Source organism: Podarcis raffonei, chromosome 10 (genome assembly GCF_027172205.1).
Source record: "Podarcis raffonei isolate rPodRaf1 chromosome 10, rPodRaf1.pri, whole genome shotgun sequence".
Taxonomy (NCBI): Eukaryota; Metazoa; Chordata; class Lepidosauria; order Squamata; family Lacertidae; genus Podarcis; species Podarcis raffonei.
In genome coordinates, this window is record NC_070611.1 from 21,296,063 (window position 1) to 21,322,239 (window position 26,177).

Here is a 26,177-nt window from a genome sequence, read left to right on the forward strand (position 1 = left end):
TGAGTAATACTGTTACGAGGGGTTTTGTTTTTTGTAGAGGGGGTGGAGATAGATTGTATGCATGAAACCAGGATTCAAATCCTGGACTAGCCAGGCTAGCTTCCTGGAGAGATAATGGCCCTCTAACTATGGGCCATTAAGGAAACAAAGGAAGTGACTCTGTGCCAGACAGAAAATGGGTGGGGGCCCCTCCTTCAATTCGCTGGGAGTTAGAAAGACAAAGGCCGGAATTGAGAGTCGAATTATGTGAACTAGAAACTGGAAGCTGGCAGCAAGGCAGCAGGCTGAGAAGGCAAAGAGTGAGAGCCATGTCTGATTTCTGCCAGAATCGAAGGCAGGGGCAATAGGAGAAGCAAGACCCTCTTGGGGTATTGAGGCTGTGAGCCCCTCCACTGTAGGCTCAAGTTGTGTATATGTGTAAATAAACCATATATTATAAAGACACCACAATCTCCGCTGACCCTCATTCAGAGGAAACTGAGCCCGGAAACCCTGGAATCTTGCACCGTTCAGAGATTGGGGTTGCCTGCAACAATACTTTAACCAGGAAGGAACAAAACACCTTGGAAAGTGTTCAGTGGCTTCAGATAGCAGATTCCAAGAAGGTGTCTTTTTAAAAAAGAAGTCTTTCTCCTTACCAACAGATACTTCTTTCTGTATCTATCGCTGTTTTAGACTCTGAGCGTTCAAATAAACCCATCAAGGCAAAGCTACATGGCTCCATTATGTCCCAGACTTTGGAAGCCAGGTCCAAGGCACCCTCATATTCCAAAGAGCATCTCTAAGAAAATTCAGCTTATTTCAGTTTGTGTGCTTCAATCTCCTTACTGGCTGGAGGTCTTTGGTCCGGAAGAAGGGGCTTCACTAAAAACCTCAGTTATCAATAAGAGTTTGGTTATTGCTTCTTTCATGTCCTCTAGCGCCTGCTGTGGAGAACTGCCTTTCAAGACGGTTTCGAAAAAGGCTTGCAGCTGCAAATGAAAAGGAAAAAAAACGCAGGAGTTTTCAAAACCCTGAATTATGTTGCATTTCTTCATCTTCATGAAATTCGTGAAGCCACAGCCCAGCAAGAGATGGGATCCAAGATTATATCTGTAATATGCAGTCTGGCTGAAATAAGGACCCTAACATACTATCAGCATCTACCGGATGCTGAAGGAACTGGCTGTACCACAATCCGGTCAAAGTCTAAAAGGGTGGAAATGATAGACAGAGAAAAACATGGGTGGGAACTTAAAAAAGAGAAAGAGATTGTATTCTGCACATCTCTAGCTGATTTCAAAATCTGAGCACTCTCACACGTGCATTTGTAAAGCCAACTTTCATTTCAGTGCACGGTGGATAAGATGCAAAGAGCTTCTTACACAAGTGGGAAAATAAAACAAACCAACACACCAAGTGTTTTTCCAAACTCTTTGGTAATAAAACTGAAATGAAGATGAAAGCACAGGCTTACCTTGACTGAAAAGTGCTTCTTCTTGGGCGGATACCAGACGACAGCAGTCGAATGAATGAATGCCCGCAGAGGTGTTAAAGATGTCACCAGCACGTACACTTTGATGATGACTGAAATGTCTTGAATTTTAAAGGTGTCTTTAGCGGGTGATGGATGCCTGGAAAATGACAGCACAGTGTTAGGCAAGGGCTGCTTCCTTTCTATAAACAGTTCTTCCCTTCCTGTTTAACTGGCACAAAAATGCCTCCCATTATGTTCCTCAGTGCTGGTCCAAACATTTTCCTGCTGAAATAGAGTCACAATGGTACCCCACTTTCTGAGGACCCGTAGTTTTGAAAATATCTCACTGCACAATTCAGACACCAACCTTCGCCCTCCATTTCACATAGCAGCAATATACCCCCAAAGCCTTGCAGAACCAGCCTGCTCCAATTTGGACACCCCGGCCACATTTTGATGCTATGCTAAACACCAGTTTAGCCATATGGTAAATATTTGCTTGCTTAATGCAAGCCATAGTTAACATTAGCCACAGTTTTGTCCGTTCAGATGACATGACAAGTTGTGATTGAACAAAAGCAGAAACAAAAGCCTCAGGTGTTTTCCTTGCAGCCGCAACAATGGGGGAGAGAAAATTGGTTGCATGTGAGCAGGGTCACCAACTATAGGGGGCACTGGGTGCCCGAGCACCCTACACTGTGGGGCCCAAGACGCAACTTCTGGTGCCTCATGGAGCACCGGAAGTCACCTCCGAGGCCTCACGAGACCACAGAGATGCTTTCTAAGGTCTCGGAACCTGACTTTCAGTGGGACTGGAAGTCAGGTTCTGAGGCCGGGGTGTGTGTGCGTGTAACATCATGACATCACACACCCTGGGCACCCATAACCTGCTGCATGTGAGCATGGAACGAGGATAGGCTCATTCACATAATACTTCACTATAGTTCAGTATAACACAGGTCTTGAAAGACTTACATTGGCTCCCAGTATGTTTCCCAGCACAATTCAAAGTGTTAGTGCTGACCTCTAAAGCCCTAAACGGCCTTGGCCCAGTATACCTGAAGGAGCGTCTCCACCCCCATCATTCCGCTCCAAGGGTCTTCTGGTGGTTCTCTCCCTGCAAGAAGTGAGGTTACAGGGAACCAGGCAGAGGGCCTTCTTGGTAGTGGTGCCTGCCCTGTGAAACGCCCTCCCTTCAGATGTCAAGGAGATAAACAACTATCTGACATCTGAAGGCAGCCTTGTTTAGGGAACGGTTCCTTGCAAATACCCCTTCCAGTTCCAAAACTGGCATCATAAAGGAATCCAAATACATCACGGGAAAATTGTAACATCTAGTTCAACCCATGCAGACGCAGTTATTAAGAACAGAAAACTAGTCTCTTACTGCTGAGCGTTCTCGATCGGCCGATGCAACATTTGTGTAAAACTTGTCCTTCTGTTATCATCTTGGGACTTCATGGTATGAAGAGGTACAATGTTTGATTCGGGGCAGGCAGAAAGGGCAACTGGAAGATGTACATCTGAAACAACATCAAGTTGGAGAAGGAACGAAAACGAGAAGATTGTTAAAGTAGCTAACGCCTCTCTTTTCGGGAATTGCAATGTTTTGTTATTACTTTCCGCTTTAACGTTTCTCCGTGTACACAGAACACTTTATTATTCCACCTTCTTACATTTTATTTATTATGCTCATGCCATGTTCTTCTTACAGGAGACGCAGAGTGGCTTATATAAGATTTCCAGTGGGGGAAGATTTTCAGACACTTTGTCAGGTCCTTACAGGCTTAACTGAATTCAAAGTGGGAAGTTGTTGGTCTTCCAAGACCATCTATGGTGGCTCATGCTCAGTGAAACTGATGGGGAAGAAGACAGGGAGGCCAAAATGAAGTGGAGCCAGAGTCAACGACATGCAGAGCCCACTAATTCTAGCTATGTCCCCATCTCCCTCCATCCTGAGTTCTGCAAGGGCAACACCGACACTAAGGGCAAAGCTGATAAGCAGTGCCACTCCTTGGACTGGATATCAGAAAGGTGGCAGGCAGGTGGGGGCTGGATGAAGGCAGAGGTGGCTGTGGCAGTAACTGCTGGGATAGCTTAGTCAGTAGAGCACTAGACTCTTAATCTTCGGGTTGCAGGTTCAAGCCCCACCTTGGGCAAAAGATTCCTGCATTGCAGGGGTTAGACTAGAAGACCTTTGTGGTCTCTTCCAACTCTACAATTCTATGATTCTACAAACACCCTTATAATTAACAGTCAATTGCAATGGGGACTCTGAGATCTAATTTGCACATTTTATTTGAGAATTACTTTTTATTCTGTGTAATAAGAAATTTCAGTGGATATGATATATAATGCATTGGGGGGGGAATGTTTAAAATAACTTTTTCTAAAAACCAAACCCCAAAGCCTTTCTTTTAGGTGCTGAAATTCCAATGGAGCAGAAAAGACTATATTTATGTATGATCACGGCTGTGCAGATGTTATGGGCCCAGGGATAGAAAGAAGATCAAGTCCCAATCAGAGAAGAATGGCAGATCAAGTTGCTGGATTATGCCGAAATGGCAAAAATGACCAGAAGAAGAAGAAATCAGGAAGACCAAAATTTTAATAAGTAATGAGGAAAATTTATAATTTATCCTGAAAAACATTGTGAACAGCTGAAATCGTTAGTAGGATTGGAATAACACTTCTAGTTTAATGGTGAATTTTGGACATAATGGAGGTGTAAAAGGTTTGGATTGTCATAAAAGATGTAGGAGGAAATGATTAAAAGTAGGACCCACAAAGGGGAGGAGGGAAGTCAAGGAGATTCTTTGGAATCTTGTTTTTATGTTGTATGTTGGATATGTGATTGTGAAGCTTTAATCTGAAAAACCAAATAAATAAATTCTTTTTAAAAAAGAGAGTAAGCTGAGAAAAAGACCTAACAAAGAAAAGAAAAAAAGGAAAAGAAATTTCAGTGGATCTGATCATGGTTTTACTGCAAATGTAGTGACTGCTGTTTTCCCCACCCCCCTACTTCGGATGATGCCATGGGCTTTGGCTAGCACAACAAAAGTTTAGCTGACTTACTGGGTTATAGGTCCCACTGACTTTAATGGGATCTATTCTGAAATAAGCACACAGAGGATTGCACCCATTCAGAAAAAAACGAGGGAAAGTTTGGCATACCCAAATTCCTTGAAATGGTTAAGCCCACAATTACGTTCTTGAGGCTGTGATCCGATATGCACACTTTCCTGAGAGTAAGCTCCACCAAACACCTTGGGACTTCTAAAGTAAACATGCATAAGATAGGGCTGAAAGAGTCATATATTTCCATGAGGGGGCTTATGATATGCTTTACACATTGCACAAAATGGTGGGATAGGAAGTGAACATATCTGGTGCTTTATATAAGTAATCGAATCAATGGAATGCTGCCAATCAGTTGAATCAAATGCTTCTGGTATAGCACCAATAAATTGCTTCACAGAAGTTATCTACTGTGATGGAACTGCAAACGTATTGTAATGAGATCTGCCAGTAGAGGGCGTGCTCTCCCTTTCCCTTCCCCACTCTTTTGTGACAATGCCTTTTTTGTTCATATGTGGTGTGGCTTTTTATTAACTGCAGCAAAGTCCATTTTTAGACATTTCTTAATGCTTAAGAGAGAAGTCAAGCTGTTCTTATTATTCCCAGATCTCATTACTTAGCATGAGACCACACAGTGCTAAGCTTATTAAGTGATTAATATAACTTCTACTTAAACAGATGCACTTTATTTCAATATGCCAATCCAAGAACATAATTGAGGCTGCAGGATGTCTAATTATTGCACAGGAATAAGGAATTGGTGACAAAATATTATTCAAAAGAATACACATTCCAAAGTACCTTGGCAGATGCATACAAGGCCACAACGATCTGATTACAGTTATGATTATTACAGTGGTACCTCGGGTTAAGTACTTAATTCGTTCCGTACTTAACCTGAAACTGTTCTTAACCTGACGCACCACTTTAGCTAATGGGGCCTCCTGCTGCTGCCGCACCGCCGGAGCACGATTTCTGTTCTCATCCTGAAGCAAAATTCTTAACCTGAAGCACTATTTCTGGGTTAGCGGAGTCTGTAACCTGAAGCGTATGTAACCTGAAGCGTATGTAACCCAAGGTACCACTGTAGTGCCATACTATACCATGAACAACAGGACTTATTTCAGAACAGAAGCAATGACGTAATTACTCAAGAGCACCTGGGTAAGTGATGGTCTTTGCTTTGGGAAGTGAATTAGGGGAATATTGAGGTTTCCAAGTTTGCTTGCACCAGTTAGCATAGAGAAAGCCAGAGCGCTAAGAAAGTACTCAGTCAGAGGCTGGATACATCTTTTCTTTCTTTTGATGTGGCTCCTACTTCATTCTAAATGGCAGCACCTCTTAGCAAGATTGTTTGCATTTCGAATTTAAAGCGAAAGATTGAACTTCAGCTGGCTGCATACAGCTGGCTGAAGATCTATTGTTACAGCTTAACAAAACTGGTGCAGTCAGAAGTAAGCAGCAAGAGGTTACTCCAAGGAAATGATACATAGGCTTGTGAGTTGAGGCCCCGCTCCCCACTTTGTGATGAAATAAGACATTCTAGCCCAATGGTTGCCATTAATTTGATTCTGAATTGATTTTAGAATGAAATGATTTTAGGATGCTGTGATACTTTTATTGTTAGCTGCTCTGAGCCCGGCTTCGGCTGGGGAGGGCGGGATATAAATAAAATTATTATTATTATTATTATTATTATTATTATTATTAGGACACAAGTATTTTAGGTTAGGGATGTGGGTGGCGCTGTGGGTTAAACCACAGAGCCTAGGACTTGCCGATCAGAAGGTCGGCGGTTCGAATCGCCTCGATGGGGTGAGCTCCCGTTGCTCGGTCCCTGCTCCTGCCAACCTAGCAGTTCGAAAGCACGTCAAAAGTGCAAGTAGATAAATAAGTACCGCTCCGGCGGGAAGGTAAACGGCGTTTCCGTGTAATGCTCTGGTTCGCCAGAAGCGGCTTAGTCATGCTGGCCACATGACCCGGAAGCTGTCTGCGGACAAACGCCGGCTCCCTCGGCCTATAGAGTGAGATGAGCGCACAATCCCAGAGTCGGTCACGACTGGACCTAATGGTCAGGGGTACCTTTACCGTTACCTATTTTAGGTTAATGGGCTAAAAAAGGCCACAACTTTATTGGTTACAGAATGTGAGTGGTATTGGTATTGGCTTAGGCATTGGAACCGAACAGACTATAGTTGACTCCTGTCTTCTCAGCAGGGAGTCACACAAGGGTTAACAAACTGTAGGGAGAGCTTGGTGGTGCAAATCAACTGGAAGCTTTCCCCTAGAGTCACCGGAGGGTCATGCCAAGGCCCTAGCCACCACCTGGGCATCGGACAGGAACCACGACCGCCGGATTCCTTTAACAGAATACCCTTCAAGGGGAGGGGTAAGTGATGGCCACAACCTCCCCTCAGACACACAACGCGTTTTCCAATGCCTAACTGCCAAACCTTACAAAGTTGTGATGATTTGCTACGAGGTAGGTGAAAAATCAAGTGGCTGGTGCAAATCCACCAAGTGGAAAAAATTCCTACCAGGCCCCTTGAACAGGCGACCAACCGAGCTCCATAGCAAGGTCAGGTGCTGAAGCAAAACCTAGAGGGAGGACAGGGAGGTGATCTGAGGAAGCAAGAACAAAACAAGGAAGAGCTGTTGCGGTGAGAGCCAGTGTGGTGTAGTGGTTCAGAGCGGTGGACTCGTAACCTGGTGAACCGGGTTCGCGTCTCCGCTCCTCCACATGCAGCTGCTGGGTGACCTTGGGCCAGTCACACTTCTCTGAAGTCTCTCAGCCCCACTCACCTCACAGAGTGTTTGTTGTGGGGGAGGAAGGGAAAGGAGAATGTTAGCTGCTTTGAGGCTCCTTAGGGTAGTGATAAAGCGGGATATCAAATCCGAACTCTCTTCTTCTTCTTCTTCTTCTTCTTCGTGGACCCGCAGCCATTTAAATGTGGCTAAACCACACCCCTCACCCAGCCGAATTGGCTGGCTGGGGGGCATGACACGGGCCCAGGATTCCTGTGATGCAGGGGGCCTGGCCATGCCTCCCTGCAAGCGTGGGAAGCAATTTCTGCTCACAACCCCTCCCCTCTGGGAAGAGGAGAGGCTTTATGCAACAAACTACTGCTCTTTGGTACATGTGTAATAATCAACCAATACTTGCAATTTTGGATTCTTCTTTGGTCATGGCTATGAATGTCATCATGATGGCCAATGCCTCATTTGTCTCCCATAGGAAAGGTTTTTGTTTTTGTTTTGTCAAGAACTGAATTTGAGATGGGGGGGGGGATAAGAAATTTGCAGGATGAAAATTGACAGTTTCCTTCATCTGTACAGTGGTACCTCGGGTTAAGAACTTAATTCATTCTGGAGGTCGGTTCTTAACCCGAAACTGTTCTTAACCTGAAGCACCACTTTAGCTAATGGGGCCTCCCGCTGCCACCGCGCTGCTGCTGCACGATTTCTGTTCTCATCCTGAAGCAAAGTTCTTAACCCGAGGTACTATTCCTGGGTTAGCAGAGTCTGTAACCTGAAGCATCTGTAACCTGAGGTACCACTATGACCCCCAAGTAAAATTGTACATTATTGCGCTGTAAGATGCACCTAGCAGAAGGGGGTCCTCGTTTACTTGTGGTTAAGTAACCCACGTAGTGCATATGGTTTGATGAATAAATCAGAGCTGGAGTCGTTTAAAAGCTACATTCCTCGTGCAGCAAAGTTATTAATGACTGAACAGCTTCCTTCACATATAATAAAGCAAGTGCAATCAAATGACTGCAAGAGAGAGAGAGAGAAGTTCAGAAGAGCAGGCAGTTGTGACGCAAAGTGCTTCAGCAGATAAACAGGAATCAGCAGCAAAGGCAATATTTGAATGGGTGGCCCTGTCGCAAAGAGCATATACATCAGCGTACGCATGAAGGGGACCAAAAAGGATGAGCAGCTACTAATAAACAATTAATAGAACCCAAGAAGATAATATAGATTCATGAATTTCCCCACTCCGAAGAATGCGGCCCAAGTATTGTGGTTAGATTTGAACGGCACTCTGAATAACGCCCCCCCCCCCGAGTAACGGGACAAATGTTCTTCTGCATTTGTTTTATAGATCAAATCTTCTGTAAAGACTTCAAGAGCTATATCTTCAGCTGCCAAATGAGCGCAATATTTCATGCGTCTGATGAAGTGTGCTCTGGCCCGCAGAAGATTATTCCACAATAAATGTGTCACAGTGCAATCCTGTCAGCGTAGTGGGGGGGGGGAGAAACCCAATGATTCTTTTCTCTGCAAAAAGTACAAAGATCTATGTCCTGCCTAATGACTCGTCCCACGAAGGAGAATGTGTCAAAGTAAGAAGCCATTATTCCACCGTAGGTTTATTCTAGGGTCTGGCTGTGAGAGGATAGTATTGGACGTTCTTTTTGTATAGCTAGCAGCTGCTTCTGTGAAGGAACACAGGTTTTTCCTCATTGGCCTGAACGAGAACACAGAGACACTACATTAGGATAGGAAGAGAATCAGAATGCCCGTGTAAAGGAAGATCTGTGGGTTTGTGAAAATCAAGAAGGCAGAAATGAGTGCCCCTCTATTAATTTGAATTTCCTGAACATATCAGTCACAGTGCTTCCCTTTAGGAAGTCGGGAAACTTTCTCTGGTAACAGTTTGCTTGCTGCCACACTTGCCAACAAGAGTGAGAGATACAAACAAATCAAATCACGTTTTGCCTCATTTTACATCAGAATGGTACCCGGGTTACAGACGCTTCATGTTATAGACTCTGCTAACCCAGAAATAGTACCTCGGGTAAGAACTTTGCTTCAGGATGAGAACACAAATCGCACGGCAACAGTGGGAGGTCTCATTAGCTAAAGTGCTACCTCAGGTTAAGAACAGTTTCAGGTTAAGAACAGACCTCCAGAACGAATTAAGTTCTTAACCCGAGGTACCACTGTACACATTTCTGAAGGCCTGGGCCACTCCCACTCCCAACATCATCAGCTGTCTAGACTTCAGAGCTGTGAATCATGACTCAGAGTTTAAGGGCCAATGGCAGAGGCCCAAATTCTGAAATGTCCTGTGATTGGATATCATGTATCAAATCAGAACACAGGGGATCAGAATCCTTAATCCAGACTCAAACTCAGGCAAACACAGCCCATTGAATACATAACGCTGAGCACCCATCAGGGACTTCAAGAGCCAAGCTACACAGTCAGTACATGTCAAATCCACCATCCGAGCCCCATAGTCCAAGCTGTGAGTGTTGGTGGTGGGCATTTAGGGGGAAGCCAATTTATTGAAGCACCAGTGAAAGGAGAAGACGTTTAATCCTTTTCTCCCTGATCAAAATCATATCTCTACAGTGTGCAGTTTGTATCACATACTTGTATCACATCATTCCTACCATTTTATAGCATGGGCAAAGCTATATCCCCTTGCCATGCAAGCTACACCTGCTTAAATGTATTCCTCCACTACTATTAAGTGCATAATAGTAAACTGCCTTGGCCCAGAATACCTAAAGAAGGGTCTCCACCCCCATCGTTCTGCCCGGACACTGAGGTCCAGCACTGAGGGCCTTCTGGCGGTTCCCTCACTGCGAGAAGCCAAGTTACAGGGAACCAGGCAGAGGGCCTTCTCGGTGGTGGCGCCCTCCCTGTGGAACGCTCTCCCACCAGATATCAAAGAGAACAACAACTACCAGACTTTTAGAAGACATCTGAAGGCAGCCCTGTTTAGGGAAGCTTTTAATGTTTGATGTATTACAGTATTTTGATTTTTTTTGGGGGGGGAGCCGCCCAGAGTGGCTGGGGAGGCCCAGCCAGATGGGCGGGGTATAAATAATAATAATAATTATTATTAGTCCTGTCCTCCTTTGCACCTGGCCAACTACGTGCAGTTATTCACATATGACAGACAACTATCAATCCACTGTTTTATAGCAGAGAGTATTGCAGCATGAATTGGCACCCAAAATCCCTGACAAACATCAAGTATATAAGGAAAGTAATAACTGTGTCTTGATTCGTCTTTTCCCCCTTCTGTTATTTAATCCACCATATCCAAAACGTCAATGAAAACATATCGAGGACTGGGATGTGTTTAAAGAAGGCTTTAACACTTGCATCAAGGGAAACAATTTAACTTATCTCTCTGTATCTTCCCATGCCTCCTCTTTATTAAGAGAGAACGCTGAACATTTTGTAAAGAGAAATTCTGATCAATTATGTCTGCAAGCAGCTACATATTAGAAAGTATTATACCACCTCATCCGAATGTTTGGAAAAGGTGCAAGAAAATCTTCGAGCATTAAAAATAAAATAAAATGAAACAGAGCCTAACTCAGAGAGAAAAATACTTTCATTTCTCCAACCACAATGACCTAGCCTTTCGAAAAAGCTTGCACATACCAGTCAAATTATCTACTGAATAAGCTAACTGTTCTGAAGCACAGTTTTCTGATTATCCATGGTTTTCAAAGCGGTTAGGATGGAAAACTAGAAAGTGAAGGATGAAACCCTCAACCATTCAGCCACAATGATGGGATATAAGCTTTGGGAAATGCAGAATAGCATTGTCCAAATGATCTTGCTTTTGGGGGTGTCAGATAACAGCACTCTAAAATGCAGATACGATAAAGCACTGCTGTCTTACAGAAAACAATGGCATAGTGCTGAACTCCCCCTTTAAACCATAACTAGGACTCAACCTAAGTTCCCTTCAACTCAGTGAAGGTACACACAACAAAATGGTTCATAGGCCATTTTCAGCATGGTTCCCATGCTCTTTTCTTCATGGTATTACTTCCCATATGGAGAATTTGGCATATTTGAAGTGGTCTCGAAGTAACAAAAATCTCGTTTGATCTGTTGATCATTATAATGTGGATCCGTATGCAACTGAAACAGTGCCATTCATGCACAAGAGGAAGGTATGAGCAGGCATGGGGAACCCCCAAGGTTTGCAGAAATATATTTAAAACATAGGCAACCTGCCCAGTGGGTGGGTGGGTGGGTGGGTGGGGAGGAAATACCCCAAACAGCCAAATGAGGACTGAGCAAGCTCAGTAGCTGTGGAATATTGACCAAATGTTAGGGAAATAAAACAGAAAACTCTGTGCAAGAGGGGGACTGGGCTAGACCAGGGGTTGTCAACCAGGTTCCTATCACCCACTAGTGGGCGTTTCAGGATTCTAGGTAGGCGGTAGGAGGTTCTATGGCACAAGCTGAATCCTCCTTCCATTGAGCACTGGTGGGCGGTAAGTAAATTTACCATCAAGAAAGATGCATTAGTGGGTGGTAGGTATAAAAAAGGGATGTGGGTGGCGCTGTGGTCTAAATCACTGAACCTCTTGGGCTTGCCGATCAGAAGGTCAGCAGTTCGAATCCCCGCGACGGGCTGAGCTCCCGTTGCTCAGTCCCTGCTCCTGCCAACCTAGAAGTTCGAAAGCACACCAGTGCAAGTAGATAAATAGGTACCACTCCAGTGGGAAGGTAAACGGCGTTTCTGTGTGGTGCTCTGGTTTCGGTGTTCCGTTGTGCCAGAAGCGGCTTAGTCATGACCCGGAAAAACTGTCTGCGGACAAACGCCGGCTCCCTCAGCCTGTAAAGCGAGATGAGCGCCGCAACCCCAGAGTCGTCTGCTATTGGACTTAACTCTCAGGAGCCCTTTACCCTTTTTTAAGGTAAAAAAGATTGACTACCCCTGGGCTAGACTATCCGTGACAAGGACACGGGCTGGCTATTTGGAACCCTGAACATAAGCACTCCACACTGCAACATTTTGTTGCAGGCCCACTTATATGTTAACGTCCAAATGCACAACAGTGTTTGTGACTCCCCCTCCCCCAATAATAAAATGCAAAACAAACCCCAGATCCATCTGGGTCACGCAGAACTAATCGTGCGCCTCTTTGGATTCCAGCCTTTGTTTTGAATAGGGTATTAATTTAAAACAATAATGCTTCTCTGTTCCATGTTCCGTCTGAAGATTATCTAACAGCAGAACAATCTTTGGTTTTGCCACTACGAACCCCAGCAAAATAGCCAGAAGGGCCAAGAGTGATGTGCAGCACAACAAGCTGCACTCTTCCGATACACAAACACACACAGAGCTAGGTTGATGTATGCAGGAATCAGGAGTCTTTACATGAAACCGAGACCTTTTACATTTTTTTGCAGGCAAATGCACAAAAAAAAATCAGGGCTGCTGAGCATTGCACCAACTTTGGCCCTGAGTATTTATTTATTAGTAAGGCAGAACAGCAGCAGTAGTTCTGGTGAATGTCAAGCAAGGGTATGTCCCAGTGTGGGGTGGCCAGGCAAGGTGCCAGTTAAGCTGACTTTTCGTTTGCTTCACTGCTAATTCTGCACTGCTCCATTGCAGGGGAAAGCAGTGTCTTCTGTACAAACCTGCTCCTGCACCAGCAACATTTTCAGCAGCAGGAGCATCAAGTGGAAAGGAAAGGGCTTCAGGAAGAAAGGGAACGGACTCCTTTTAAACTAGGCCAGGTGCCAAGAATGTGGCAGTCACCCTTCTCCTCTAAACAGTTTCTCAAGGCTCTGTCACTATGATACAAAGGAAAACAGTACAAGAGGAAGCAAAATTTGCTTTCCCACCGTGGTCACCACGTGAGAATTCAGAGAATGTTGAGATTCTAGGATTTCAAATAGAGGCACTGGTGACAGGTATTTAGTGAAGCTACAAAAAAATATAAAAAATCCCACAGAATCTACACACATATAAAAAATTCTTTCTTAAAAAAAGTTTTGAAAAATACATTGAATATTGCACAGCTCACCATCGCTCACCATCGCATCACATTTGTGTATTGCGCTTTGCGACACATTTAAAACATTTCATTGGCAGCTGTGTAGCCGAGTCCAGAGTTAAGCAGTGCGGAAGCATATATAAACACATAATGGAAGTTCCATCGGTATATTGACAGAAAGGAAGAAGTTCTTCATGACAACACCATATGGTGTTGTTGTTTAGTTGTTTAATCATGTCCGACTCTTCGTGACCCCATGGACAAGAGTACGCCAGGCACTCCTGTCTTCCACTGCCTCCTGCAGTTTGGTTAAGCTCATGTTGGCAGCTTTGAGAACACTGTCCAACCATCTTGTCCTCTGTCATCCCCTTCTCCTTGTGCCCTCCATCTTTCCCAACACCAGGGTCTTTTCCAGGGAGTCTTCTCTTCTCATGAGATGGCCAAAGTATTGGAGCCTCAGCTTCACAATCTGTCCTTCCAGTGAGCACTCAGGGCTGGTTTCCTTAAGAAGGGATAGGTTTGATCTTCTTGCAGCCCATGGGACTCTCAAGAGTCTCCTCCAGCACCATAATTCAAAAGCATCAATTCTTTGGCGATCAGCCTTCTTTATGGTCCAGCTCTCACTTCCATACATCGCTACTGGGAAAACCATAGCTTTAACTATATGGACCTTTGTTGGCAAGGTGATGTCTCTGTTTTTTAAGATGCTGAGTGATATATAATACAATCTATATAATCTTATCCTGACTTTCAGTAGAGATTTCCCCATAAGGAGCAAGCGTAGTATCACCTGACTAAGAAGCAAACTACACATGACAATCATATGCCAGGCAGCTGTTGTTGTTGTTTAAATGGAAATTGCATTAGTTTAGGGATGGTGACCAATAGTTAATGGGATTTGAGTAGGTGGGCATTCCTGAGGAAAATCCATTTTCTGAAGCTAGTATTGGCTTTTATTTGGGGGGGGGGGAATCCCCTAATTTTTTTGCCAGCAGGGGATTTCCTCTCAAAGCAATGATTCGTAGCTTGGTTCCAAGTGATTTCTGATGACACTCTGGCAATTTTTAAAGCAATAATTATTTGCATCACTAACTGTGGACGTGTGGGTGTTTCTCTTAGGAGGAAAGGAAGATATTTGGGTTCAGGCCCACTGCTGAAAGAGACCTAAGAAACTTACAATGAAATGTAAAGTTAAGGGGTACATTTTACCACATGCAGTGAGATTGCAGGATATATTTTTTTAAAGGGAAATGATATACAATGAACTGAAAAAAATGTTTAAAATAACATTTGTCAAAAAACCAGAAGCTTTTTTGTTAGGTATTTTAAGATAAGAGTTGTCAAGAGAAAAACAGACATTATTTATGCATGCTACAACAGCAGCAAGAATTTTAATAGCACAAAATTGGAAGATGGAGAAGTACCATCAAAAGAACAATGGCAAGAAAAACTGATGAATTATGCAGAGTTAGCAAATTCAATGGACAAACTGCATGAAAAGGACAATAGCGATTTTGAAAAAGAATGGGAACCTTTTACAATATATCTGCAGAAACAACAACAAAATATGGACTCGCTGGCAAGATTTAAATAAATAAACATTTATAATTTTATTTACAGAGAACAAGAAGTATAACAATGTGATAACACAGTATTATATACAAAAAGCAGAATGTATCATTTGATGGAATAAACCAGAAATGGAAGCTGAGGGAAGTCAACAGGGAGGGGGGAAATTGAAAAAGGAATGTTTAGTAATGCTATTGGATATTTGTTATGAGAAAAGAAAATCAATAAAAAATATTTTTTAAAAAGACAAGAAAGGTAAGGTTAAGGCAGCCGGTTATCGATCAACCTGCAGAAGGAATGCAGATGAAGATGACACAATTCACAGGTGACAGCACTAAGCAACCACCTGCTACTGTGAAACTGTAACTGGGAAGATGGGGGGAACTCTGTGATGGTCTCTCACGTCAAGAAATTGCAACATATTCCAGAAAAATGGGTGGGGAAAGAAGGAAAGATCACCTCACCAATGGCTCTTGCTTCCTCTGACAGAGTGAAGCCAGATATGGTGGCAGTTGAAATGGAATATGCCCGATTGGCAAATTTAACTATGAAAATGTAACTATGAAATTTAGAGACCAAGAAGAAGCAGGTTTGAAAGAGGATTGCAAACCAATTCCTACATTTCGGGGGGGGTTGGATTAGATGACCCTTGGGTCCCTTCCCACTCTACGATTCTGTGATTCTATGAATATTTGAAGAATCGTTGTAAACATGTAAAAACGCAGGTAGGATTTGAATGAAAAGTGGCAGTAAAATATGTATTTGGGAATAATGGGAAAGGATGGGGAATAGGATAATTTCAATATGCAGCAATACTAGAAATTATGGAGGGGCAGTGGGGGCGGGGAGTCAACTGGTAATTGAATATCAATGGGAAAGTATGTATGTTGTGTTAAATTTGTAAACTCTGGAAACTTATAGATAAAATTCAAAAGAAGAAGAAAGAAGAAGCAAAGCAACCAGAAATGTAGGAAGCTTCCAAGCCATGTCTGCTGAAATATACTCAGAGTTGAGCGTGAATTTCATGCTCTTTATTCAGTAGTAGTAATGAATGAAACTTTCCCCAAGATGTCTAGCTATATATACATTATTTACACAATGGGCCTCGCGTCATAATTCCGTGCTTCTCCTGTAGACCAATCAGGTCGCTGATTCACTTCCACCTAGAGCTGGATTGGGTGGCTCCTGTGGACCAATCAGACTGCTGCATTCTGGATCCTATTGTTCTAGGATTCAGCTCAGCACATAACATCTGCCATGTCGATATCTGCAGTCTAGATACACTATTTTTGTTGCTGAAGATACCACGAAGATGAAGAGAGACACAGTGTCTCTGTCAGGGCTAAGGGAGTGTACAATGGCCGGCAGCCAAACTGAACAGCAGACTCACCACATGCTGCTATCGGGCCGGAGGATGAAGGGAAAGGCTGCCAGTGGCAAAATTGTTGTTTTGAAAGCACGTTAAAGAAAAACACAGGGGAAATCGGGTTGACCCGATTGCAGAGGCAATGTGAAAAGTATTGCGAAAGACGGAACAAATCTAAGAAATATAGGAACTTTTAAGAAGCAGTCACAGTGCCATTATTTATCACTACTCATCCAAAACAACAACAACAACCCTCTGCTGATGGCAAAATCCAGACAAAAAGAAACACTTTAAACTCCCATCGAATGCAATGTGAGAGGTAAACATCTGCTTAACCCTCTCCCATTAAAAAAACCAAATGGTTTTCACACAGCTAGATCATGCCCTTAACTTTGGTTTGCCACCTGGGGTGCGAGTTTCCTGGTTTTCGAGACGCGGCATACGGTGGGAGGAGCTTATGCCATTGTTGAAGGAGAGAGTAGCCACGTTTGGCCCTCCTGACATCCTTATCATTCACTTGGGAGAGAATGACCTTGCTAATAGGAGAAGCGTGGACTTGTTGTGGAACATAAAAAGAGACTTGGAGACGATCGCAGCCTTGTGCCCCAGAACAATGGTGTTCTGGTCCTCCTCCTTGAAAAGAATTGTTTGGCGCGGTGCGCAGAGCTGTATGGCCATTGAAAAAACCAGGAAATGCTTGAACCGGGCGGTAGCCCGTTGGGTACGCTTTATGAATGGCCGAGTCATTTATCATGACGGTATCCGGATCGGCGACCAAGCCATGTACCGGAATGACAGAGTTCATCTAACAGACATTGGGAATGACATCTGGTTGGATAGCATCATTAGTAGCATTAGGGATTGGTTGCAGCTGTGAGGGTATTGGCGGCGAGCCCCTTTGCGGCTCGGGTGGCGGTTAGGCATTGGATTCATGTGTGTCAAGGGCTAGGTGTGGCCATCGCCTATGCTATCTACCGTGGGTTATTCCGTTAAAGGAATCTGGCGGTCGTGTATTCCGTCCGATGCCTGCTTGGCGGGAGGCCATGGCACGACCCTCGGTGACATCAGGGGTGAGCCTATAGTTGGATTAGCATCAACAGGCTTCACCAACTGTTGAATAAACCCACCTCCTATTGTCATCCAATGCCTAAGCCAATACCTTTTCACTGCTGTAATCAATAAAGTTGTGGCCTTTTCTTGCCCATTAACCTTATATCACGTGTCCTTGTGTGTTTATTTCACATAGCAGGGGTCGGGCCCTCGATCCACAACCAAATGGTTTCCACACAGCTAGATCATGCGCTTAAATTTCTGCTTTGTTGTGCCTCACCCCTGTTAGGAAAACTCAACATTTCTTTTCTCCCTCTTTCTCTTCCCTATTTTGTTCTCTCATTGTAGTGGTGACTTCTCATTTTTGGAGCACAGCTATTAATTTGCGAGAAGGCATCACATGCATCGCACAACAGCAACCCAAAGGAGCCCATTCCAATTTCCTTTCCAAGATTATGCACGTGACCCCGGGCAATAACACTTCATAATTCCAAGCCGTAATCCTTGCGCTGAATGCTAATTTGAAAGGTGCTGCCAGGAAAACTAAAGTTAAATCAACACAGCAGATACAGGGGAGGATATCCTGACTGAGGAGAAGAGCCAAGGGAAAATAGAGAAACAATAGGAAAGTGTTTTATTTTTATTTTGAAATCGCTCCTCTTGAATAAATGTGCAGGCTATGTCCTTGTTTCTAAGATAACTCAGCCCTCCCCCTTTTAAAGTTCAAGTGTGGGAGAGGACTCTGGGTGGCAAGAACAAGACACTCCTTGGTGTGCCATTTGGCTGTGTGAGCCACTTTGACGCCAAAACAATCCTTTTCCATTTATAATGTAATAGTTAAGTTCATTGCCCCCCTAGGTATGCATATCCTCCAACATTTGTCCAATGAAAATAGGGACGTCCCATTCCATAATGATAATTTTACTATTTATACCCCACACATCTTGCTGGGTTGCCCCAGCCACTCTGGGCAGCTTCCAACATATATTAAAACACTAAACATTTTTTAAAAAACCTTCCCCATACAGGATCACCTTCAGACATCTAGGGGGCTGGATAACTCTATATCCTCCCACATTTCTCCAGTGAAAATAGGGACAGCCTAAGGAAAAGCAGGACATTTTGGGTTCAAATCAGAAATCAGAACGGCTTCTCTAAATCAGGGACGTCCTTGGAAAATAGGGACATTTGGAGGCACTGGGTATGCTCAACCATTAAAAATATTATCCTTCCCCCAGTCTTGAAAGCTTCTAGTCCCAGGTTTGTGGCGGGCGAGTTACCACTTTTAAAAATGTCATGTCCATATCAACAGGTGCACAACAGGCAGAAAATTCAGATCATCATCATCATTTTTCATTTGCATGCCGCCTTTCCACAGTTAAAAAAACAATGCTCAAAGCGGCTTACAGCATAACAAGATTTACATAATTACAAAAGTCATAAACCATAAATAAACCACATCCAAAAGAGACACAACCAAGTGGGAAACAATTTCCACATAAATCAAAATCTAAAAGTAAGAATACAGCATTAATATCACAGTTTAAAATGACATAGGTAAAAAAATAACAGCAATTTAAACAAAAAAACAAAACAAAATGGAGCCCTCTCTGCCCAGCAACAGCAGTGGCAGCAGTCCTTTATAGAGCCCATAAGGCCCCGCCCTGGGCCAGGTGTTGAGCGGCAGGACTGGGGCCCTCAGGCGCTGAGCAGGTGAGTCCTCCCGGGTGGTAGCCGCAGCAGCAGTCCTTATAGGCCTGTCAGGCCCCGCCCCGGGCCAGGTGGTGAGCGGCAGGACTGGGGCCACTGATATCATGCAATAATGCAGAAACTTACCCTAGAACAGAAGGGAGATCTGGCTCTGCTGGTAGATCTCAGTACCATTTGCACTAGATTCCTGGCAAGGATTCCTGGCTCCCAATTGTTTACCAATGGCAGCGACAAAAGGAGCCACCTTGTTGTTTTCCGTATGGAGGAGCATTATGTCAGGAGAGCCTACACATTCGGGCTGAAAGGACACATCACTAACAGGATTGATACCTCAAGGAGAACCAGGCCTTAGGACAAGCCTAGAATGGCCACATTCTCCTTTATCTGGCAAGGGGGTCTGAATTACTCTATCATTCACCGAAGGAGGTGTGATGGGGGTTCATGGGGCTTCCTTGACAAGCCTTGCCCTCCAACGCAGCCACAACACAGCCATCTGCACGTATTGCTGGTGTGCAAAGGGGCACTATGAGTGTAGGGTGCATGCCCCTAGGACTCTTCCATGCAAAGGGGAGACCCTCATTGAACCAGTGTCCCCTCCTGCATGAGTAATGATTCAAGCAGTGATTCCTCAACATCAACTTTGTTGGGATGGTCATGTTGTGCAGATGCCTGATTATCGTCTTCCAAAGCGACAACTCTATTCCGAACTTAAAAATGGTAAATGTAATGCCGGTGGTCAACAGAAGAGGTTCAAAGACTCTCTTAAGGCAAATATTTTAAAATGTAGTATAAACACTGACAACTGGGAAACACTGGCCTGCAAGCGCTCCAATTGGAGAACAGTCTTTACCAAAGGTGTAATGGACTTTGAAGACTCTCGAACTTAGGACAAAAGCAAGAAACACGCTAAGAGGCAAATTCACAGCATGATCAACTCACACCCAGAAACCTGTGTTCCCACTGTGGAAGGACGTGTGGATCCAGAATTGGCCTCCACAGTCACTTATGGACTCACGGTTAAAACCGAGTTTATGGAAGACAATCTTACTCAGCTACGAGTGATCGCCAAAGAAGAAGAAGATGCATAGAGGCCCTTCCCACACAGTGAATGCACAGACAGCCGGGCATGTTTGCAGTGATGCCCGTCTGCTTGCTCCCAGGGCAACCACCCGACACATGTTCTTTCAGTGCATGGAGAGCACTGAATAGCTTTAATGCCTCTTAGTGACCTTTAAGTACCGTGCAGAGCTGGTCCACACACAAGGCAAGGTGAAGCAGCCACCTCAGGCGGCAGAAGCAGAAGAGGCAGCTCCCTGCCCGCCCCACCATTTTCAGGACATGGCACCGCCACTCATCTTCCACACCCCTGGGGTGGAGAAGACAAGTGGGGAAGCTTTGTGGGATGTCCCCCTGTATTTCAGTGGCAGCAGAAGTGGGGGGCAGGAGAAGACAGGCAGGTGGGGGACAGGATATGGCAGCCAGGGGAGCAGGAGGCAGCTCATTCTCATTTCCCCTCAGGCGGCAAAATGGGATGGGCTGCCCTGGCACTATGAGTAACAGGTTATTTTCGAGAGTGACCCAGGATGAGCCAAGGTGGATTCACATTCCAGCAAACACACAAAAAAAATTTCTAAAATAATTAACCAAACGTCCATTGGAATAAATTAGAATGTTACCTGGAAATGTTCTGACTATCTGGCATAACCCTTCTTTTCTGCAAAGCAGGCGCTGTATTTGGGGAATAGCATTTGCCTGAAAACAATGGGAGAGATTCTGATCATTGGTGTTTCCTTTTTGTAGCTGCTGCGTCACTTTTATTGTGCCAGTCAAGGATGCCACTAAGGCGTTCTGCTGCTCCAGAGATATTAGCTGGGACTCATTCCCTTACGTGGGGAGAGAAAATGGACAGAAACTATCTTGAGGGTTTCAATCAGCCCTAAATCCTGTTCGTTTTTAACTGCAAGTCACGTAGGTGTGAACATCCCCAAGGCATCAGAAATCGAGGCAAGTTCCCTCTTTGGCATTCAGTCCAAAACCCTACTGGCATTTAGTTTATTTATGGATATAGCTGCCAATTGCCTAGGGGAGATGTTTATGCTAGATGTTTATAAAAGGGCAATAAAGCCTTAAAAAAAAAAAAGATCTTAAAGTCAAGCCTGCCCTGGCAAGAAAACTTGTGACACCCACTTAAATCCTTTCAAAATGCCGAGCGCATGTTGCACACTTTGTTTCCTTTTGTTCCCAAGCGTTCTTGCCTCAATGAGACATTTGTGTCCATTTCTTTGGAATCCTATATTTTTACTGCAATGTGTGAGAGATGAATTCCAGCTGTGGGTGAGGTGAACTACGACAATCTAGGTCAGATAACAAAGAATTATTGCGGCATCATGTAGAAATTTCAGTGGGCATGATCCAGCCAAAGCTAAGCCGCTGCGCTTTCCACTTATATCAAAGGGGGAGAATTAAACATGTGCTTACAGCTCTCCACGAAGCTGTCTTCTCCAGAATCAAGCCTACAAGAAGCTACCTCTCCAGCATTTCAGAGGTCTTTTACTCAACATCCTTAGCCTGAAATGCTGGAATGTCCCTGCACCCAGGATATGAAGCTGCCTTCGAATGAGTCAGACCATTGGAGTAGCTGACTCGGGCCAAACCTCAGGTGATGTCAGTCACAGAGTTCCACCCTCAGATGCAGGGCTCTTGTGCCCCACACCACAATAGCTCAGTTGGTTAGAGTGTGGTGCTGATAATGCCAAGGTTGCAGGTTTGATCCCCGTAAGGGACAGCTGCATATTTCAGCATTGCAGGGGGCTAGACTAGAGGATCCTCAGGATCCCTTTCAACTCAATGAGTCTCTAATTTGCCAGTACAGTCATACCTTGGAAGCCAAACGCCTTGGCAGTCGAACGTTTTGGCTCCCGAATGCCACAAACCCAGAAGTGAGTGTTCCGGTTTGTGAACGTTCTTTGGAACCCAAATGTCCGACACAGCTTCCGCAACTTCTGATTGGCTGAAGGAGCTTCCTGCAGCCAATCGGAAGCTGCGCCTTGGTTTCCAAATGTTTTGGAAGTCGAACGGACTTCCAGAACAGGTTCTGTTCAACTTCTGAGGTACCACTGTATAGGGGCTCTGCCTGGATTAAGCATGGGTTTATACAGTGCTTTTTTCTGGGGGGACGCATATCCCTAAACATTTTGTGAATCTAAGTTTGGCCTCATTGAGGGGCAATATTTCAATATGAGTAGGAAAATGAGAGTACCCCTAAACATTTTTAAAGAAAAAAAGCACTGGGTTTATTGCAGGCCCAATCCAATTCAAGCCCTCAGCACCTGCAATTTTCATTCCCACAAAAGCCTCATTGAAACAAGTGTTGCCTGTTCCTGGCAAAAATTCTCCAAGATCTCAGGAGGCTGTTTTCTCTCAGTCTTATTCTCAGAGGTCTTTCAAGTAGAGTTTTTGCAGATTGCGCCTGAGACATCATTCACAAAATGGTCCTCCTCTAACACCAGCAAATTCCCATACCGGTTGGATAGCTATAACACTAAAAACGTACGATAAAGGTGCCAGAACTAGCATCTAACTGGTTGGGCCAATAACTACTTAAGGGCATGTCAAAAACAAAGATGACAGTTTTGAACCATACCTTCTGCAGTAATGTTGCTCCATGCGATTCTACTCTATTTAAGCAACTTTCATGGTCGGCTTTGCTGGAAGATAGGCAAATCAGAAGATCCCAAGAGCTTAATTCATCTGTACAAAAGAAAGAGAAACACAATAGAAAATAACTATTTTAAAAAATTGTCCAGTTGCCACTTGTATTTGTTGCTATGAAGCAGAATTTGTCGGACACAAGATTCGGGGCCTCACATGACCCTGTGCAGAGTTTCACAACTTTTACTAATACAGTGGTACCTTGGGTTACAGACGCTTCAGTTACAGACGCTTCAGGTTACAGACTCCGCTAACCCGGAAATAGTACCTCGGGTTAAGAACTTTGCTTCAGGATGAGAACAGAAATTACATGGTGGCAGCGGGAGGCCCCATTAGCTAAAGTGGTGCCTCAGGTTAAGAACAGTTTCAAGTTAAAAACAGACCTCCAGAACGAATTAAGTTCTTAACCTGAGGTACCACTGTACAGCTAAAGACTCCTCTCAGTTCTCGTCAGAATTATTTTGCCTGTATAGACACAAGTATTTATTTTCATAGGGAAGCACAATGCAAATGGACATCATTAGTTGAAACTCAAATCACCACAGCTAAAGAGTATTATGGTGGGAAATGAAACTACAATCCCAATGCGGCTTAGTGGGAGAGAACCTGGGAGATCAGGTCTCAAAGGCCCACTTAGCCATAAAGTTCACCAGTCACAGTCTTTTGGCGTAAGCTACATCACAAGGGTATTGGATCAAAATGGAGAGAAGGAGAACCACCATGTATGTCACGTTGAGCTCATTCGATGAAAGATGGTATAAATGTGTATTTGCTGGGAATAGTATGTTACAGAATCACAGAATTGTTGAGTGGCACCTGCCCTATGGAACGCCCTCCCATCAAATGTCAAGGAAATGAACAACTATCTGACTTTTAGAAGACATCTGAAGGCAGCCCTGTTTAGGGAAGTTTTTTAGGTTTGATACTTTATCACTATTATTATTATTCTGTTGGAAGCCACCCAGCCAGATGGGTAGGGTATAAATACTAAATAATAATAATAATAATAATAATAATAATAATTATTATTATTATTATTATTATTATTATTATTATTATTCAGCCGTCCCATATGGGGATCAAACCTGCAACCTTGGCGTTTTCAGCATCACACTGAATACAGGAATTACTCTGGTGAGCTTTTAGCTTCACTGAAAGGTGGCCAGCTTAGCTCCATATTTCCTTTACCTGAATAAGCATGGGTATATTTTATAGGGCTGGGGAGGCAAGAAAAGGAATGTTGGCCTGGCAATGCAACACTGATGCTAGGATCCTTTCCCCCCTCCTCCTGTTCCCTCACCTGCCCTCAAGGGGGCACCCTCCGTACATCAGATCATACCAGATCTGCTTGCTAATGTTCCTTTTCAAGCAGTCTAGATCCTGGCAGCGTGTTGTACACATAAAGCAGCATATTGACAACTGGCTTCTCATAGATAGGCGGCTCAATATTTTCATCAAGATAGCAGATGGCAGCAAGATAACATTCTCTCCTCACACGCTCTTCAGAACGCTGCCCTCTGAACGAACCACTTGGAATGCCTAAGTTGGCCAAGCAATGCAGATGGACAAAGGGTTGGTAGGAGTAGAAAGGCAAACATTCTTTCATCCGAAGAGCTTTTGGAGTGGGAGAATATTATTCTGCAAATGGAGGTACCAAAAACAAAGACCTCATAGGACAAACTGGCTTAAAATAAACTGGGCTACTTTCAGAAATATTTTGCATCATAAAGAAGAACAGTACAAAAACCCCAATGCCAAAATAGCCCTTTGTAGCATGCAAAACAACCTTGTGTAATGAAATGAAAACAATAAACAGAGTCCATGAAATGTGTACTTGAGACAGGGTGGTTCGGAGAATGAAGGTGACCTGGGCAAAGTGCCTCCTCTAGAGACCCTCAAAGTGTCCCTATTTTCCAGGGACAGTCCCGTATTTACAGAAGCCATCCCAGTTTCTGATTCGATCCCAGAATGTCCCTGTTTTCTTTAAAGGTAAAGGGTAAAGGGACCCCTGACCGTTGGGTCCAGTCGTGGCCGACTCTGGGGTTGTGGCGCTCATCTCGCTTTATTGGCCGAGGGAGCCGGCGTACAGCTTCCGGGTCATGTGGCCAGCATGACTAAGCCGCTTCTGGCGAACCAGAGCAGCGCACAGAAATGCCATTTACCTTCCCACTGGAGCGGTAACTGTTTATCTACTTGCACTTTGAACTGCTAGGTTGGCAGGAGCAGGGACTGAGCAACGAGAGCTCACCCCGTCATGGGGATTCGAACCGCCAACCTTCTGATCGGCAAGTCCTAGGCTCTGTGGTTTAACCCACAGCGCCACCCACGTCCCTGTGTTTTCCTTAGGACGTCCCTATTTTTATGGGAGAAATGTTGGAGGGGACATCCCTATTTTCATGGGAGAAATGTCGGAGGATATGCCTTTAGGCTTGCCACACGGCAAAGAACACTCCAAGGGAGATGCCATTTTGCTTTCCCACAATGCCCTGGAATGCCTGCCGTAATGTTGCTCCAGGGGGTTTTGTGAAATTAAGGTTCGCAGCCACAGCTGCCCATTGTGGAGGGACTGGAGCGAGTGTCAACTACTGGGGGACTGGAGCCCTGGGCAGCTGTCAGCTGTCCTAGGAATTCAAGTGCCAACACTTACTCCTGACTTGAGAGATGTCTCCAAAATCCACCACAGTTATGGGACAAGTATGTACCAGGACAGATGGAAGGTTGCAACTTTTCAACTTGCCACTATCCAGACATTATCGTCATCATTCACCATCATGCTATCACCTGCTTATTTTTGAAAACTGTTATTAAAGGCAGAAGGGCAAGCCTGGCTGATTTTCCCCCCCTGACCAGTTGCCAAACTTTGTGGAATCCATCTTGGAAGCAAGAATTCGGTGGCAGGCAAGAGACAGCTATTAAAATCTGATTATCGCAATGACAAACAACTGTGCAGTACTGTTTCTGTTTATAGCAACAAGCTACTGACGATATGAAGAGGGCTATTAAATCATTATTTATTAGTATATAAGAGCCAGCTGCAACCACACACAAATTCCTTCCACAATCTCAAGCAAAGTAAAACATACAACTTGTTGACTATACATCTGACTAAGGCATCTTAAGAGTCAAATGGGTCCACTAGATTTGGATATTTGACTAGATTTAGATATCACGGTAATAATGCAAAATTTCTGTATGAATGGTAGTATATAGGAAAAGTATATATTTAAATTTTGAAGACCCTAAAACGGAGGGGAAACAGAATGAGAGCCACAAGCCTGACCTAAAACTGAATTTATGCTGGGTTTGCTACCGTTGTTGTCTGTTTAGCTTTCCTTTACAGGCAAAATAAATGAAGACTGTATTAAGGTACACACATCAAATGGCAGCCCTCTGCTCTCTTGACAACATCCTGCCATCGCTACAGGATGATCGCACAGAAAAGATGCCTGCTTTCCCCCTGGGCACCTGT

General features: G+C 44.2%; 1 protein-coding gene across 4 annotated transcripts in view; it reads right to left on the reverse strand.

Annotated features, from left to right (window-relative positions):
- The window catches only part of CPED1 (cadherin like and PC-esterase domain containing 1), a 112,087-nt gene that overhangs the window by 57,057 nt on the left and 28,853 nt on the right, over nucleotides 1-26,177 (reverse strand). For 2 of the 4 annotated variants that reach the window (XM_053404963.1, XM_053404965.1), the window contains exons 4-8: nucleotides 22,641-22,747; nucleotides 20,674-20,749; nucleotides 2,844-2,979; nucleotides 1,457-1,613; nucleotides 829-971 (exon numbers count right to left, since the gene is read on the reverse strand). In XM_053404963.1, coding sequence (XP_053260938.1) covers nucleotides 829-971; nucleotides 1,457-1,613; nucleotides 2,844-2,979; nucleotides 20,674-20,749; nucleotides 22,641-22,747 — 619 coding nt within the window. Of the gene's footprint in view, nucleotides 1-828; nucleotides 972-1,456; nucleotides 1,614-2,843; nucleotides 2,980-20,673; nucleotides 20,750-22,640; nucleotides 22,748-26,177 lie in introns of those variants that run through there. The other 2 variants (XM_053404967.1, XM_053404966.1) reach the window with 2 other exon arrangements.